Here is a 16590-nt window from a genome sequence, read left to right as displayed (position 1 = left end):
GATGACCACATCATAAAGCTCCGATATCTCGAAAGTCAGTGCAGAGCGGCTCTTATTGAATTGTTGGCTTCGTGAAGGCAATGCACTGCTGTGTATGCAGGAAAGGGCTGGCTTGATGAAATTCTGAATATAGATCCATAGGTCATCAAGTCTCTTCGTGAGCGCCAAAGGTTCTGGAAAGTTAATTATAAGCGCAAACTTGCTGTATCCTGTGGAGCGTCTAAAAAGTCTCTCGGTGACCACGACTGCCAGAGGTCATCGATCGTGAGTTACTCACTATGTATATGATGCTCGCTGCTGTCTAACATGAGTAGAAGACTTTCAAGTCACTGAGGGCGACTCCAACTTTCCTTGGTGGTCGACAACCGCATAGGCGCTTCCACTATTCCAATGGGCGGCGACAACCTCAGAGATCTCGTTGGAGAAGTATACGATGAGTATATTACCAACGAGGTGCCTATCCATCTACTTCATATCAGTGGAGGTGGTCAGGAGACGAATTTCAAACTAGTGGACAGGAACTTCGTCAAGGAGCACTTCAAATCAGTGCCCGATGAGATTTACGGAGAATTCCGTAGCGAATGGCTCGTGGATAGGGAGGGCAGTATCAAGGCGCGGGTGAAGGAGAAACTCAAATATGCCATCTTCTCCCATAGATGGCTGCCCAAAGAACCATCGTATCAAGATATATCGAAGGAGCCGATGAAAGTCCGGGCCGACCTCGAGCCTGGGTGGGAGAAGCTTCAAGAATTTTGCCGTAAAGCAAAGGATGATCATGGTTGCGAATTTGCCTGGTCAGATATATGCTGCATAGACAAAACAAGCAGTGCAGAGTTGGACGAATCCATCCGCTCGATGTTTCGCTGGTACAGGAATTCCCATATATGCATCGTCCACCTGTCGGAGACGGCAGACCTTGCGGCTCTTGGGAGGCAGCAGGAGAATGGAGCGCAGACCGATATTTGGTTTACAAGAGGATGGACGCTTCAAGAGCTCCTTGCTCCATCGCAAATCAAGTTCTACGGAACGGAGTGGGAGCCCCTCATACCCCTTAACGAATCCAAGACCGACAGAGTCAGCAAACGCATCATGCTAAATATAGAAAAAATCACGCACATTCCTCTGAAAGATCTTCAATTGTTCATCCCTGGCACCAATCGAGTGCCGGAAAAGATGTTGTGGGCATCGAAGAGGAGAACGACACGCATCGAAGATATTGCATATTGCCTCATCGGAATATTCGATGTCAGCGTCATGATCGCGTACGGCGAGGGGAACAGGGCCTTCTTCCGTCTCATGGAGGAGATAATGAAGAGATACGACAAATGGGACGTGTTTCTCTGGAGCGGCCGTTGTTCCCACTACAACACGGCCCTCCCATACGCTCCACGCTGTTATCCTGTGGGATATACTGAAATGCCTGTGAAGCGCCGACACACAGCAGACAATGAAGGAGAGATGAATACAGCAATCTACAAGATTGGAGATAGCCTCTTTGCCTTGACCAATCACGGCCTCCGAGTCAAGGTGCTCTTACTGGGTGTCGAGTTGGAGGACATAACAGACGAATCGCACAACTCGAGATGTCTTTCGTTCAAGCACGCGGAGTTCCGGGTGCAGGTGAGGCACATTGGCGCAAAGCGCGAACCTCGCACCACCGTCTGGGCAGTAGGTGTCCTGGACTACTGGGTTGATGTCAGTGGGAATGGTTTCATCGACGGGATCAGGAAAGAGCCATTTACCGCGTTTCTATTGTCCAAGGATGGACACGCGTCTCCACTAGATGCAAGGTGGAAGAAGGAGATGACAGAGAACGTCATTAAAATTCAACCAGGCCGCGGCCACGTAGGACACCCTTTGATCCAGTTATACATACGTTGATATAACTTCTCTTCTTCTACTCACTTAAACTCTCGTGCATGTTCTTGATAAATTTCTGATCAACCGTCATTTATTACTGTACTTACTGAGCGCGATCGAAGGTGTAGCGTCGGAGTTGCAAAGACCTTTCGTGAAGACTTAGTTGCATGTCGATCTACCAACACTTTAGTTCCTCGTCGGCCCTCTATTCTTCTCCAGTACTTATTATAAAGGACTCGAGTTTAGGCTCAGAGTCGCCTTTCTGTGGTATAGCACCCTTCGAAATTGGCCTGGTACTAAGGCTAGTACGTGTCAGTCATGATCCCTGGCATGGCAGACTCGACCGGATCCTAACTTTCCATTCCAACTGAATTTTGGTGGCCAGAGTATCTGGCGTACAGACTGCGTCATTCTACGGCTTTTTCGAACTCGACCCGAATGCAACCAAACTCTGCCGCCTATTACCGCGACTCACCGTTGCTTGTTAGCGGTGCATCTATGGACTGCAGTACAGTACTGGACTACTTGCCCTTTATGTCACAATGCAGAGTACGGCTATCAACACGTCAGGATGGCGAGACCCGGGCCTGTATAACTGACTCATACAAAGGACCTTTCAGCACTGCCAGCAAGCGCTCAGATTATAAATGAAACACGGAAAATCAGGTCTCACCGTAACCTCCTGGGCCGTATCCTCCGTTCCCTCCTCTTGTTGACGCCACCCACCATTATCACCACATCCAAGAGCTATCTAGACCTTGCGACGCCTCAGGTGATTACTTATTTCACTACAGATGCACAAGAGGCTAAAGATCTGATCGCAGCATGGATTCAAACAAGTTTAAAGAGCTGGTCTCGAGATTGTTCGACGAGTATATCATCAATGAGATGCCCGCACACCTCCTTCGACTGCATCCCGACAAAGGTCCAATCGAAACCATAGAACTCATTGACCGATTCTCCTTGCGTTCATACTACGAAACCAAAGTCGACGAGATCAGAGAGGATGATATCGTCCCAAATGCTGATGAAGAATGGGAAGACGCCATCCTAAGGTTAATAAAGGAGAAGATCCAATATGCTATCCTGTCTCATCGATGGGTCGATGGAGACTCAGAGACATCGTTCCAATATATGAAGTCAAAGATCGAAGTCAAGTCCTTGGATTCCCGCGTGGGTGGACTTGGGAAGTTATATGCGTTCTGCCAAAAGGCACGCGACGACTTCGGTTGTTCGTTTGCGTGGTGCGATTTGTGCTGCATAGACAAGACAAGCAGTTCAGAGCTTGACGAAGCCATCCGTTCCATGTTCCGATGGTATCGCAACTCACATATATGCATCACCTACCTCCCAGAGACAGACAGCATAGACGATCTCGCGAAGGAGGAGTGGTTCAAAAGGGGTTGGACACTCTTGGAGCTCCTTGCACCATTCCGGTTGAAGTTTTATGGAAAGTTATGGGCGCCACTCAGGCCCCTTCACGAGTCGAAGAACGACAAATGTGACAACATCTTGCAAGAAATCTCGCGCATTACGCGCATACCTGAGATGGATCTCAGATCTTTCGAGCCTGAGACCAACCGGGTGCGAGAGAAGATGCTATGGGCATCCAACCGACGAACGACGAAGGTCGAAGATATCGCTTATTCCTTGATTGGGATATTTGATGTTAGCCTGATGGTTGCGTATGGAGAGGGGAAACGAGCCTTTTATCGTCTGATGGAGGCCATATTGCAGAGATGTGATCACTGGGAGATCTTCTGCTGGAAAGGAGTCTCTTCCTTGTACAACGCCGCCCTTCCAGCTGACCCTAGCTGCTATCATGTGGTGGAGAACACGGATGATGTTCATGCCGAAGAACAAATGAACAACGAGCGCTACATAATCGGGGACAAGCTATTTGCCTTGACTAATCACGGACTCAAGATAAAAGTGTTTTTGATTCGAGTCGAAAAGGTGCACGAAACAGTTGTAGAAGGAACGCATGGCTCGAGGAAGAGACTCGGTTTCAGCCATGGAGTGTTGGGTGATGTGGAATTAACTTCCGTGCATTCCAAGTACGAGGCTCATGCCGAGTGGGCATTTGGCGTCGTTGACTTTTGGCAACAATATGGAGGCGAGTTAGGCTTTCTTGATCCCCACAGTAGGTCACGCCCGTACACGGCATTCCTTCTATCATACCACCCGAATGCATCTCCTGATGCTAGATGGAGGAAGGAGATGACAGAGGACATAGTGCACATTTGGCCTCAGAGATACATCGAAGATTCACTTACCCTCTTGTACCTATAGTCGAATGTCGTTGACCATTTATGCATTATATATAGACGGCCTTGGAAATTTGGAATTGCTACATCATACCGCATCAACCACGACATGCCCAACAGTCCCTTATGAGTGTACGTATACACAAGATATCAATTGTTGTCAAGATAGCTCTTAAGTAGTACATTTGAATGTGGGCTTTAGTACTACGTACAGTGATACTACAACTTGATCGATGCGGGAGGGTGCGGCGGTACACGGAGTGAGTGCTCTGGACAGCGTTACTGAACTTGTTGGCAGGCCACGGGCACCATAAAATAGATCAATTTTCATTAAAGAACCATAACGTTCAGAGCAATGGTTGTCGAGAAACAGTTGTTTGAATCTGGGTGATCGAAATGTTGCGTTGCGGCGGCTGTAACTGTTTTGCAAATAGCAATAATGCTCGCCGTCGTTGGAAGACGTCCCGTTGCCCGACTGGTCCTCTTATTGGATTCTAAGGGGCAAGATTATGAGGCGGTGATGTATGAGTTTGACATACGAGTTCGACAGCTAACACTGCCAGTTCAATTGTCATGTACTGAAAATGGTGATTACTAGCTAAGCGCTCAGCGTCGAAGAAATACTAGCAGTTGTATGCGTTAGAGGGTAGTAGAGGGGTGTGGTGGTAAATTGCGGCGGTGCCGGTGATGCGGCGGCGGCACCCATTTATGGAAGTAAATTTCAACCTAGACGTCCAACTGCGACTGCTCGGGCGATCGGCAGTGCTGCACTGGATTTGAATCTTTTGATCTTTTAATGAGTCTCGGTCCTTGGGTGCCCTGCCAGTTCTGTCATTGGCATCATAGCCACAGATATCAAGCAGCCATGTTCTCGAGTCTCACGGGCGCGGGAAGGGCCCTTGTGTTGGAGTTTCTTTACTACGCGCTGACAGCTTGGTCTAGCAGTTGCCAAAGGTTGAGCAGCCCCCTTCTAGTACGTGGTCTTGACAATCTATAGATCACCAGAGTTGCCGATCAATCATGCTGATATCGTTCCTATGATCCAGTGATACCAAACGCCGACAACGGTATTTTACCCTATTTTGCATCCGATCTTTTGTTGTATGATCAATAGTGAGCTATACATATAAGATAATCGCACGGACTCGCTAAGTTCACAACTCGGAATCCTTGTCACTCTGCAGCTGGTCATGCAGAACCAGGCAACTAAGAAAACCTCACGACGACAAATGACTTCATTTGTAATTGGCTCACAAAGAACTCCAGGTCCGCTTGTGTCTACCATACAAGTGAAGGGGCACCTCCGCCTCCTCAGAGCGTTCCACAATCTGAGGGTCATAGTAGAAGAATGCAAGGACCGCAGGATTCCTGCCTTCGCAGTACAGATGGATAGAGATAGCCGGTGGATGTGGTTTATCACCCTGGCTATTGACAGGTTCGTTGCCCTTTCATTTAACTTACACACGATGACGGCTAGGCAAGATTCGAACGATGGGTCAAGTCTCTGAAGTTCGTACCTCTTGAAAAATTCATCAGCAAACAGTTTCCACCCATTGACGTGTGGATGATTTGGCATGCCTATCTATTGAATCCGTGGTGAGATTTATACTCTCCAACGCTGCAGAGCCAATGATTCACAATCTCACCTTCGGCAGTTGGTACGAAGAAGACTGTGAACGTCTCCTCGTTCTTCAGCAGCTTCGCCTGCTCAACATGTTTGTTGTAGCCTCTGTCAGTTCTCACTTGTAGTTATTTTCCTGGACATACATTAACTATGGGCAGATCGATGTTGGGAAACTTGCACAGAACCAGCCGACTGAATCGCGGATCGCCGCGTGGCACAAGCAAACTGGATCATTCTTCGATCCATTTGATGCCATTGAGGAGTTGACTCATAAACAAATGGAGTGTCCTCGATGTCGAACCCGTGTCTTCGTTCGTGAGTCAAAGGTTCATCCACCTCTTCGGAGGCTAACGTATTTTGCAGCGTTTGTTAATGACAATGGAACTGGGTACTCAGAACAGCAGTTTAGTGCTCTGTGCCCCCTTCCAGGATGTAGGCTGAAGATCACAAAAGGGAATCTAGCCGTGGCAAAGTTCGTGCGAGATCTGACAGAATCAGAGGATGGGAGCGAAAACTACATGGCGTTGAGTGGAACTCAGTCCAACGCTATTGTCAACCGCTGATAAGATTTCAGCGGAAGTTTGTTTTTTGGCAATGGAAAGCGAGATCCTCGACGGGCGAAGGCAATCAAAGATCAACTGATGCAGTCATCACAGTTTTGCCGAAGGAATCCTCAGTCTTCTAACCAGCGCATCGCTCGACTGGACTGGGAGAGAGAGATTAAGGAAGGTATTGGTTACTCCTGGCCACTGTTGAAAGATGCTATCGCAATAGCTCTCAAAGACCAACCAGAGGCAACGTATGTGATATTATGATGCGTTTAAGCGTTAGCAACATTTTCTCACCGTAGTTAAGGAGGACCAAAATTGTGAGTGCGTACGAAGATGACAGTCCATTCTCTATCAACCTCATTGCCGCAGTAAGTTGCAGTATTCCTACTATTTTCCATAGCTATAACATTTCCCGGCTAGGTGTTGCGACAAGGGATATTCATCAAAAGGATAGATGAACTAGGTTGGCTTAGACCTGGCGCATTCAAGGACGGCGATAAGTTGCAAGTCCTAGAACATGCTCTGCTTCGTTACCACTGGTAAGAGTGTATTTGTTGTAAGATCGTAGTGGTGGACGACCTGATCATTACTGTAGCTTCCTCGATCTAGCAGCAGCCTCACCGAATTTGATCCCTGTCCCTACTCTCGACATTGACCTGATTTGGCACACTCATCAGCTTATGGGGGGCAGGTATGGTGTTGATTGTGAAATATATATTGGCCGTCGTGTTGATCAGTGAGGAGAGTCACCTGACTCGTAGCTGTGATTATCTAATGTATATTGCAGTCCACTTACTACAGAAGAGGCCGTTCTTTCAACAGCTCTTGATAACACATGTCATGCGTGGCAGGTAATTTGGGTCGTTCTTATGATTGAGAATCAACTTTACTGATGAAGATTCAGTCACGTTTTCATATCCCATACATGCAGTGTGGCTGCACTGCTCCAAACGAAACTGTATTTCAACGGCTTATCCGCATTATCCGGCAGTACACAGGAACTCGAACACATCTTCAAGTGTCCCTCCATCCTGACCATCTACCCGCCACGCATCCAAGTATTCACAATGCTGTTCTCGACCTGGAACGTGGGGCCTTTGGATCTTTCAGCAAACCCGCTCATCCGCAACGAGACGAGAGAGACCTTGTCAGAGTCTCTCGTCCACTGGGGGTTCGGAAGAAGCGTTCGAGAAAGACTGATCCGGAACCTCCACAGCACATGGAGGAAGGCTTTGTTGCTGAGAAGATGACTGAGCAACATGTACCCCTCAGTCCCGCACCCCCATATGCCAGCCGCCATGGGTCGGCCGTACATTTTATGCATGACGTTTGACACCTATGTATTGTTCAGACCTGATTGATTGCTTGGTTGATGTATGTTACATGCAACCATCTCTGGACGCTTTTGTTGTATATCTAGAAATTCCTTCTTACTGATGGTGGGATTTCCACTTACTGCGTGCTTTTGTTGATGTCCCCGCTCACCGTGGCAGGACTGCAGATTCAACAATATCAATGATTGACGTACTTTCATAGGGCCTTCAAATACAATCGGCCCGTCGGCATCTTTCCATCATGGCAACACGAACAATGAATGATTGTCGTACTCTCCTGTACTCTAAGTCGGCGGTCTTTGTCCTTTGATCGAATTGGATCCATCATCGCCAATATGGACCCACAACGTAATAGCTATGTATCGCTCTCCCATGGGCCATGACCGCACAAGTAGGCACAAGTCCATGACATAATTCGATGTGATCTCAGATTAGAAGTTCTCTCTCTACCCTCAGAAAAATACAGTGAAAAAGCCCACCAGAATGCCTGTCGATACAGTTGGTGGCAGCGCTGCCTCCACCTCCTTCCGATTCGATCTCAGCCATTTGCGAGCAATACAACAGGCCATACTATTTCAACTCCAGGCTACGTGTCCTGATGCAGGACAATACGATGGATCACGACCTTTGCTCTGATCTGGTCGAAGTCATCGAGGAACATATCGAGAGCATTGAAGAAGTATATGAACTACCTGCGAATTCAGAACATGTGCTATGGTGCTAGCGCACTGACGATTCGGAACAAAGTTCAGCGAAGAAAACACTTGACACTCTTCATTGAGTGAGGATTACATCTAAGCATGCTTAGAAGATTTTGCTATTTGTTGTGTATCCCTTGACTTGGGGTCGAGGACGGATTTTCGAAGTGACAGCCGTGGAGAGTACGGTAATACCCTTCTTCAATAATACACATGCTGGACTCTTATAATCTTGAATGTCCAGTCGATCATGTAGAACCACAGTTTTTGTGGCAGCACTTGCCAGAGTATTCGACACATTACCGACGAATACCTGTGCAATTGGAGGTACAATTCCTGTGCGCAGTGGCACGTGGTGCTACTAGTGTATGGTCGATGATTTGACGTAGATGGTGTTTTATATAACCACTTCAGAGCAAGTCATCGGGACTGAGCGGGAAAGCTTTCCATTCGATGATCATCAATGCAAGCGTATTATGCAAGTATACAACATTCTCCGAGGTGGGTTAACGTGCAATAGAGACTGAGTAGGAGGTGCTCGTTACCTTATGTGCGTCGTAGCTCGCTCGAAGGCAAATAATGATGTCCACTTCATTCCTGCTCTTCTCTGGCACATTGCGAGAATCATGTGTGTTTCTTGGCTGCCCTTGGCATAGCATTCTCTATTCAGGAAGTCAGCAAGCTAGGGATTAAATTTTTATCTACCCTCTTGTGTGTTCTCACCATCTGCTTCTTTGGCGGGGTGGTATTTTTCTGGAAGATGTGGAGGGATGTGAATTCGCTGGTGAGCTAGTACTAATAATCCGAAAGGCTACGCAATTATGATCAGTGATTAGAATGTTGGTCTCCTGAAGTCTAGTGTATTTACTTGTGCCCATTCCTTGACACGCACGGCGCGCTATAACGTGTACATCATTTTCAGACCTCGGATGTTGAATTCGAAAACCTTTGGTAGAAGTTGTCATAGACTGCGAATCATTATCCACTTCGACGTTTGCACACCCAGATAAGTACTATGATTGATCTGATCTACGATGAGCCTTTAAAGCTTCAGCCCCCTTTTAGATGAAGGCAATGCGCCGACCATTACATCACATAATTTTAGCGTAAGTTTTGGAGGTGAGGCGTTGAAGCGTTGAAGTTGCTGCAAGCTTGTTGTTTTGCAATGTTTTGCAATAACATTTAGATTCTAACATGTACAAACAGTCTACTGTCATACGGCAAAAGCACTGAGTAGTTGGTCTTGGTACTTAAACTTGCCGGCAGGCTCTTCATGGCTGTCGCAACTCCCATAATTAATCCCCCAGAACTTGACCCTTGGCAGGATACCCGTCTTCTCTCTTCCGACGTCTTGCCGAACGGGTCCAACCTTTACGCAAATGATCTGCACACGGATGACATGCACATATCATTGAATGGAGGGCATCCCTCTACCAACGGACATATGAAGGCCGAACAGCAACAGACGAACTCATATGGTGACGGCAATATCGCCTCAAACACAGTATACATGGACCCAAAGTATGCAGCGCATGAATCTGAAAGCGGTGAGGACGAATCTGAAAGTGGAGAGGAGGACGACGATGATGAAGAGGAAGAGGACAGTGAAGAGGATGAAGGCGAAGATGATTATGAAGACGAAGAGGAGGATGAACCAACCCTTAAGTATGAGCGAATGGGCGGGGCGATTAATGACCTTCTCAAGAAGGACTCGGCTTCTGCTCTTGCGGTCTCGAATAAACTTCTGGTAAATCTTTCACTCTAACGCGAGTAGGAGACTAGTGATATTGAATCATTTAGGCGCTTGGAACACACAATGGTATTGTTCACATTGTTGATTTGACGGGCAAACGCATCAAGTCATATAAACCTCATCAAGCTTCAGTGAGTGATATAGAGTTTGACAACACAGCGGACTTCGTGGCGACTGCCTCTATCGATGGTAGGGGTGGGTTCTGGCTCGGCCACTCGATTCTAATAACCTCTACAATTAGGACAGGTTGTTATTCAGTCTCTGTCGACCCAGGAGTCATACATGTTCGACATGAAGCGACCAATCCGGACTGTAGCACTAGAACCTCATTTTGCGAAGAAAAGTACTCGATCATTCGTGTGCGGAGGCATGACCGGGACACTGGTACTGAGAGAAAAGGGCTGGCTTGGGCACAAAGAAACAGTCCTCCATTCTGGTGAAGGTCCAGTGTGGCATGTACGATGGCGGGAGCGCCTGATCGCGTGGGCCAACGACTCGGTGGGTTCACATGGTTCGTATCTTAGCCATATTAACATTGCACATGAGCAGGGCGTCAAGATCTACGACACTCAGTCCCAGATGCGGATCGCATTTATCGAGCGCCCAGCCGATAGCCCTCGTGCGGACCTTTTCAAGTGCACTTTACATTGGCAAGATGACTCGACTCTCCTGATAGGATGGGCAGACCACGTAACGATTGCGCACGTTCGAGAACGGCCTCAATCTCTGATCGCTTCAGGCAGCTCTAAACAGCCTCCTCTGATCGTTGAGATCACCGCCCCATTCCCGGTTGACTGCATGATCTCGGGGATCGTATCAAACTCACTCTCGGTGCCGAGAGCTCAGGGCGAATCATCTGTGCAGGACACACCATTGTCATCATTTTTGATATTGGCCTACCAAGCACCAGATACGTTCGGTGACGAAATGACGGAAGATCGTGCAAGACAAGCTCGTAAAACAGCTGACCGCCCTGAACTGCGGATCATCTCTCACACAGGTGAAGAGTTATCAGGCGATGCACTGGGTGTTACGAATTATCAAGCATGGAGCTGCAATGACTATGTATTGGCGGAGGTCGACGGGTCTAACTCGGGAGGGAAACCAGGAAGATGTTATGTTGTTCTAAGCCCTAAAGATATTGTTATCGTGCGGCCAAGGGACAGGAAGGATCATATCTTATGGCTCGTAGATCATCAGCGGTATGACGAGGCTCTCGAAGAAGTAGAAAAGCTCGATGAGGACGAACGTTCTGCGGACGGTGATCAGTCTGGCATCAATCCTATCGCCATAGGAGAACGATATATCAGACATTTGGTGGCAGAGGGTAAAGCACATTTGATATCATTTCTGCAGATATTAGCTTACAATATTGTCAGGCAACTTTGTTAAGGCTGCAAGCCTTTGCCCGATAGTCTGTGGCACAGACGTCGGACGATGGGAAGACTGGGTCTTTGTTTTTGCTCAAAATCAGCAACTGCAGGTGCGCTGACTCTGTAACGGTATATGCACGCAGCTTAGCGATTTTTTGGCAGGCAATTATTCCTCATATCCCTACGGAAGCACCTCAACTTGGCCACTTGGTCTATGAGATGATTCTTGGGCACTTCCTTGCACACGACAAGCAGGTATATCATGTGAATGTCCTGGACATAACTAGCACTGAATTTTTTGCGTAGTCTCTAATGCGCACTATCAAGGAGTGGCCAAAGTCAATTTACGATATATCCGTTGTCATTTTTGCGGTGCAAGCAGAACTTGAGCGATCGCCATCGTCATCATCCTCAAGAAGCTCCCCCGCACCGGACGCTATCATTCTCATGGAATGTTTAGCTGAGCTGTCAGTATAATTTACGAAATGGTTTTAATTACCGCTGATCCTGGTTCTAGTTATACCGCCAATCGACAATACGGGAAAGCGCTCCCAGTTTTCCTCCGCCTCAGACGACAGAATGTATTTGAACTTATCAGGGAGCATAATCTATTCACCGATGTGAAGGATCAAGTGCTCCTGTTGGTCGAGTTTGACCAAGAGCTCCTTGAGAAGCGGAAGCAAGAAGGCACAGAAGCTGAAGCAAGTTCCAGCGAAGCAATCGCTTTGCTGGTTGATCATGTCCATTCTATACCTGTACGCTCACGTTCTCCCGTTTTGTTTAACTTGTCTTAACAGTTGGACAGATCGTTCGCGTGGTCCAGCAGCTCCGCGATCGCCCCTTCTATCTCTTCCTTTATCTAGATGCTTTGTTTAAAAAGGACTCCCAGCTTGCGTCCGAGTTCGCTGATCTCCAGGTAAGCCCTACCAGCGAATACGTGTTTAAATGCCTGCCGTACCGATGCGCATCTACAGGTTACGCTGCTCGCCGAATTTGCAACACACCGCCTGATCGACTATCTTCGGGCGAGCACTTCGTATAATCTTGAGGCGGTCCGTTATCTATTGAAGCTAGTCACGTTGTTATCTAACATCCTTCAGGCGTACAACGAGTGCAAGAACAAGGATCTTGTAATCGAGATGGTGTTTTTACTTGGTCGCATGGGCAGTAACAAGAAGGCATTAACACTCATAATTGAGCGCCTAGGTGATGTGCACATGGTACGTGCTTGGGCAGATGCATGCCAACCAAGAGTGACATCTACCACATACAGGCCATCGAATTCGCCAAAGAGCAAAGTGATGATGACCTCTGGGAGGACCTTCTCAAATATTCTGAAACACGTCCAGGTAAACAATCGATGACCACTGAATTCTGCATGGCACTCACTTCATGTAGCTTTCATCCGTGGTCTACTAGAAAATGTCGGAGCTGAAATTGACCCCATCCGTTTGATTCGTCGGATCAAGAACGGGTTGGAAATCCCTGGCCTCAAGGAAGCATTGATCAAGATTCTTCATGACTTCCATCTTCAAATATCCCTTCTGGAGGGATGTCAGACAATTCTCAATGGTGACAGCTCCGACCTTGCCAAAACGCGCTCGAGGGGCCAGAATAGCGGGTTCTTCATGAAATGTGCGTAGACTTATTGCCATCCTCTTGCGTCGTTGATAGTCTCGTCATCTAGCCAAAACGATTTGTCCGCTATGTACGCAATCCCTACAGCGATCACCACAAGACCTTCTTTTACTGTTCTTGTGTCACCACGTAGTTCATGCCAGCTGTGTAGATGGTATGGTAGACATTTACAACCACGGGGAGCCCAACGAAGGCATAAGTGCGCTTGCCAGTGGAGTAAGCGCGAAGATTGCTTTGTGAGTTCGCATGATATCCGCATTTTACTCATTTCTCATTTATTCGATAGCGCTTCTGTAGTGCGGGCTAGAATTCATCATGGTTGTCCTGTTTGCCATCGGAGGAGCGAAGGGAATCTGATGTGATAGCATGTGTCTTCTCTCTTTTGCATCATTTACTGTACACCTTGCATTTTCCTGGACAGTTTATTTACCGCGGATTTCTATCGAGCACGTTCAACTGCTAGTGGAGGTGGCATACCTCCTGTAGTTTGTAGAATTTAATGCGTTTCTGAGATTCCCATTGTCAACGTGCATTCGTTCAGAGTTTTCCAGCCAAGACACAAAGCAACGCGGTTTGGTGTCGCAGTCGGGTATGTCGCAGTGGTCAGATTTGTGTGTGTCCATGGCTGAAACTTCAAACAGTTTTCAAGTATCTATTTGGCATTGTACACTCGTTGAATAAATCACGGCTTCCGCTCCTGGTCTAGCGTTTGAATCTCCAAATCCTGCATGACCTCCGAGCCTTCCTCATCTTCCTCCTGCTGTGACCCATCCTCAGGGAGCAACAAGTTCAGCACCAAGGCAACAAAGCCAGATATCAAAACTGCGATCCAGGGATTTAGTGCGACGGGGATGCTTAGAGCTTGTCCACTCACAGGGTGTGCTCAGCACGATATTAATGCTCACAAACAATCCCTGGAGGCCACTGTCTGGGTTGCTCACTCCATTAAACAGGTAGGTGAAAATATCAGGCACGAGAAGGTCCCCAATGCCGAACGACAACGCTGCGGCGAGGATGAATCTGTCGCGCCGCGTGTACTTGACGAAGGAAAGAACACGGAGACCTGAGACAGCGACGCTCGCGAAGAGGAAGGTTGTCACACCACCCAAGACGGGATTGGGTACTATAAACGATCAGTACACCTGGAAGAGGGACTGCGAAACACGAGGCATACTTGCGAGGAAGATCCCGGAAATCTTGCCGAGCACGCCGAAGAGAATGAGGAAAGTACAGCACCATCTGCCAGCCGCGCGGTTTGCACAGCGAGTGACAGAAATCACACCGTTATTCTATGTCAACAAGAGGATGAGACCATGTACAATGTGACACCGAATTTTTGCCCCGAACCTGAGCAAATATCGACAGAGGGGTGACAGTAAATAAGGCGGAGATGAATCCACCTATTCCATCGCTCTAGAACTTGGTCAGAATATCCTTAGAACTTCTGTGCAACGACGAACCAGAAGGCCGCCTTGTATTCTTGAATCGAAGTCATCTCCCTCGAGACGGATACGAGACACTTCCGCAGACGCAGTTATGTCGCCAATGGCTTCCATCGTCACCGAAACTTGACGTCGGTGTTGCGTTCAGCCAGTCCAAAAATGAGAGCTAATCATCTACCGTATACTGCCAGCATAGGCAAAATGGCTGGTGGGTACACATTGATCTTGAATCGATATACCCTGCCCAACATTTAGGCTTTGTTTCAACCTGCCATAAGGACGTTACCATAAAAATGTAATTGCAGGTGCAGTCGTGATGGTGCTTCCGTCGATGTACCCCGCTGCACCAGCGACGATACATCCCACAGCAAGCCCAACAATAATACTCGCATTCTTGAGGAAGGGAGAGCCGAATAGCTCCGTGAGGATTATGCTCACAAAAGATAGGAACCCGAGACCTATAAACTGGGGAGAGCCCCACCTGTCATAGAAGTGTTATTACCATCCTGTTTTCAAGATGCATAAACATACGGTAAAGCATGGGGAGAACCAACTGTTGGGCATAGCTGATATATCCCACTAGTCGGTCGTGCTTGACACCCATTCGAGCCACCACCCCAGTTAAGGATGCCAGAAGTCCCGACGAGGGATGCACCAATCATGAGGATAACGGTGCCTGCGGTAGTAAGTGAACCTCCACTAAGGCAGTCATAATTCCTACTCATACCAGTGACCATGGGAGGGAAGATCCGTTTCAACATTCGCGGAGGGATGAATGACATCCCGATTTCCAGAAGTGAACAGACGAGGGAAGTGCCTTCATATCATCAATGACTTGTTGCTTGCTGTGCACCAAAGTCCAACTTACCAAGGACCATCCCATAAGCATCTGGGCATGGACCTCGCGTAATAGTGCCATCTGCACTAGTTGTCGAAGGACATGTGCCATTGCCATACATCGCATTGAAAATCTGTGTTTATCAATATCAGCGACGAGTCCCATATATAGGACCAGACATACAGCATTTGTTGTACTGAGCGTAGAAAAGCTTGTCCCGACTACGGACAACAGCCCAGTACCAAGGTAATACCTATTCCATAGCTTTATGCGAGACATTTGAACTAGACTTAGAATGCCTGATACCCGAATCAGCTCTCCATAGTATAACTTGGTCGCAATCAGACACACCGCTTCCAATCAGCGAAGCTGATATCATGTAGGATGACGTTTCAGGGTCCAGCATCAAGGAAGCGGCAAAGATGATGGGCGGCGCAATGAGACCCGCAAGCATCGCAAGTGCATGCTGCAACCCGCTTGCCATAGCCAAAACGAGTGGAAGCTCGTCGTCGATGCCAAAAAATGGCGGTTGTCCGCGTTTATCTGTGGGAAGAGAGGGCAGACAGAGCCATCGATAGTCGTAGTCACCGAGCCAGCCGTGCTTCGTAGTCACTTTTCGTCGTGCGACGCTGAATATAGAGCGCGGATTGGGATCAGCTGCAGGCGATGGCTGTTCTTTGGTCACTGAAGACACAGAAGGTCGCGACATGATAGCTTTCTGCCGGGGAACTGAAGATAGAGATTCATATTCTCAAGCATTTGCAGGATATTTAATCCTGGCGTTGGGATTTACCACGTTCGAACCTTCAAATAGTTGGTGAGATACATGTTCACCCATTACCTGCTGACTCATTGGGGCACACAGGCGTATAAGGGACACAACTGTATCATAAATGTACTTAGTTAAACCGGATATACCGAACGAGATAAGAAAATTGCTTATCGCGCCTGGTTCCACGTAGTTGGCAGTGCGCATCATTAAAATGATCAGTACATGTGGATGATTTCCCGCAGGCTCACAAAATGCGGAACGGAATAGAGCCGGGTTCGAGATCGAGGAAATCCAAATGATCTATACCAGGTCGTAAACCGTAAGATCAGTCCCGGATATCAATTTCCGTCTTCTTAACCACCATGGATGATAGGCTGGTATTGCAGTGTGCACATATAGACGATGAAGGGATACCGATTCTCGACGACGAAGACGCGCGG

General features: G+C 47.8%; 5 protein-coding genes across 5 annotated transcripts; 4 read left to right on the top strand and 1 right to left on the bottom strand.

The window, feature by feature from the left end:
• The first annotated feature begins 206 nt into the window (after positions 1 to 206).
• EDB91DRAFT_218341 (uncharacterized protein) lies at positions 207 to 2090 on the top strand. Its single transcript, XM_041326496.1, has 2 exons — positions 207 to 264; positions 318 to 2090. The coding sequence occupies exon 2, from the start codon at positions 391 to 393 to the stop codon at positions 1879 to 1881; it is 1491 nt and encodes a 496-aa protein (XP_041178502.1). The 5' UTR covers positions 207 to 264; positions 318 to 390; the 3' UTR covers positions 1882 to 2090.
• Positions 2091 to 2294: 204 nt separating this feature from the next.
• On the top strand, positions 2295 to 4359 carry EDB91DRAFT_218203 (uncharacterized protein). The gene is made up of 2 exons (XM_041326494.1): positions 2295 to 2632; positions 2685 to 4359. Exon 2 carries the CDS (start codon positions 2686 to 2688, stop codon positions 4150 to 4152), a length of 1467 nt encoding a protein of 488 aa, XP_041178501.1. The 5' UTR covers positions 2295 to 2632; position 2685; the 3' UTR covers positions 4153 to 4359.
• A 500-nt stretch (positions 4360 to 4859) lies between these two features.
• EDB91DRAFT_1200520 (uncharacterized protein) lies at positions 4860 to 7892 on the top strand. Its single transcript, XM_041320653.1, has 11 exons — positions 4860 to 5562; positions 5610 to 5723; positions 5783 to 5858; positions 5910 to 6066; positions 6115 to 6274; positions 6326 to 6550; positions 6607 to 6670; positions 6723 to 6841; positions 6898 to 7038; positions 7090 to 7153; positions 7207 to 7892. Exons 1-11 carry the CDS (start codon positions 5318 to 5320, stop codon positions 7633 to 7635), a joined length of 1794 nt encoding a protein of 597 aa, XP_041178500.1. The 5' UTR covers positions 4860 to 5317; the 3' UTR covers positions 7636 to 7892.
• Positions 7893 to 9527: 1635 nt separating this feature from the next.
• EDB91DRAFT_1125116 (uncharacterized protein) lies at positions 9528 to 13624 on the top strand. The gene is made up of 14 exons (XM_041318381.1): positions 9528 to 10081; positions 10135 to 10276; positions 10329 to 10585; positions 10637 to 11414; positions 11467 to 11570; positions 11623 to 11715; positions 11767 to 11927; positions 11978 to 12215; positions 12266 to 12376; positions 12435 to 12680; positions 12734 to 12809; positions 12859 to 13095; positions 13148 to 13334; positions 13385 to 13624. The coding sequence occupies exons 1-14, from the start codon at positions 9608 to 9610 to the stop codon at positions 13458 to 13460; spliced, it is 3180 nt and encodes a 1059-aa protein (XP_041178499.1). The 5' UTR covers positions 9528 to 9607; the 3' UTR covers positions 13461 to 13624.
• A 156-nt stretch (positions 13625 to 13780) lies between these two features.
• Positions 13781 to 16087, bottom strand: EDB91DRAFT_1051009 (xanthine uracil permease; the record flags this gene model as incomplete). The annotated part of the gene is made up of 12 exons (XM_041313578.1): positions 13781 to 13920; positions 13973 to 14221; positions 14273 to 14387; positions 14446 to 14511; positions 14559 to 14665; positions 14719 to 14780; positions 14827 to 15021; positions 15072 to 15216; positions 15268 to 15357; positions 15409 to 15511; positions 15562 to 15677; positions 15730 to 16087. 12 exons carry the CDS (start codon positions 16085 to 16087, stop codon positions 13781 to 13783), a joined length of 1746 nt encoding a protein of 581 aa, XP_041178498.1.
• Between the last annotated feature and the right edge of the window lie 503 nt (positions 16088 to 16590).

Source organism: Suillus paluster (assembly GCF_016628075.1).
Source record: "Suillus paluster strain FC165 chromosome Unknown EDB91scaffold_18, whole genome shotgun sequence".
Classification (NCBI taxonomy): Eukaryota; Fungi; Basidiomycota; class Agaricomycetes; order Boletales; family Suillaceae; genus Suillus; species Suillus paluster.
The sequence above is the reverse complement of the archived record's forward strand: the minus strand, read 5'-3'. Positions and strand labels throughout refer to the sequence as shown.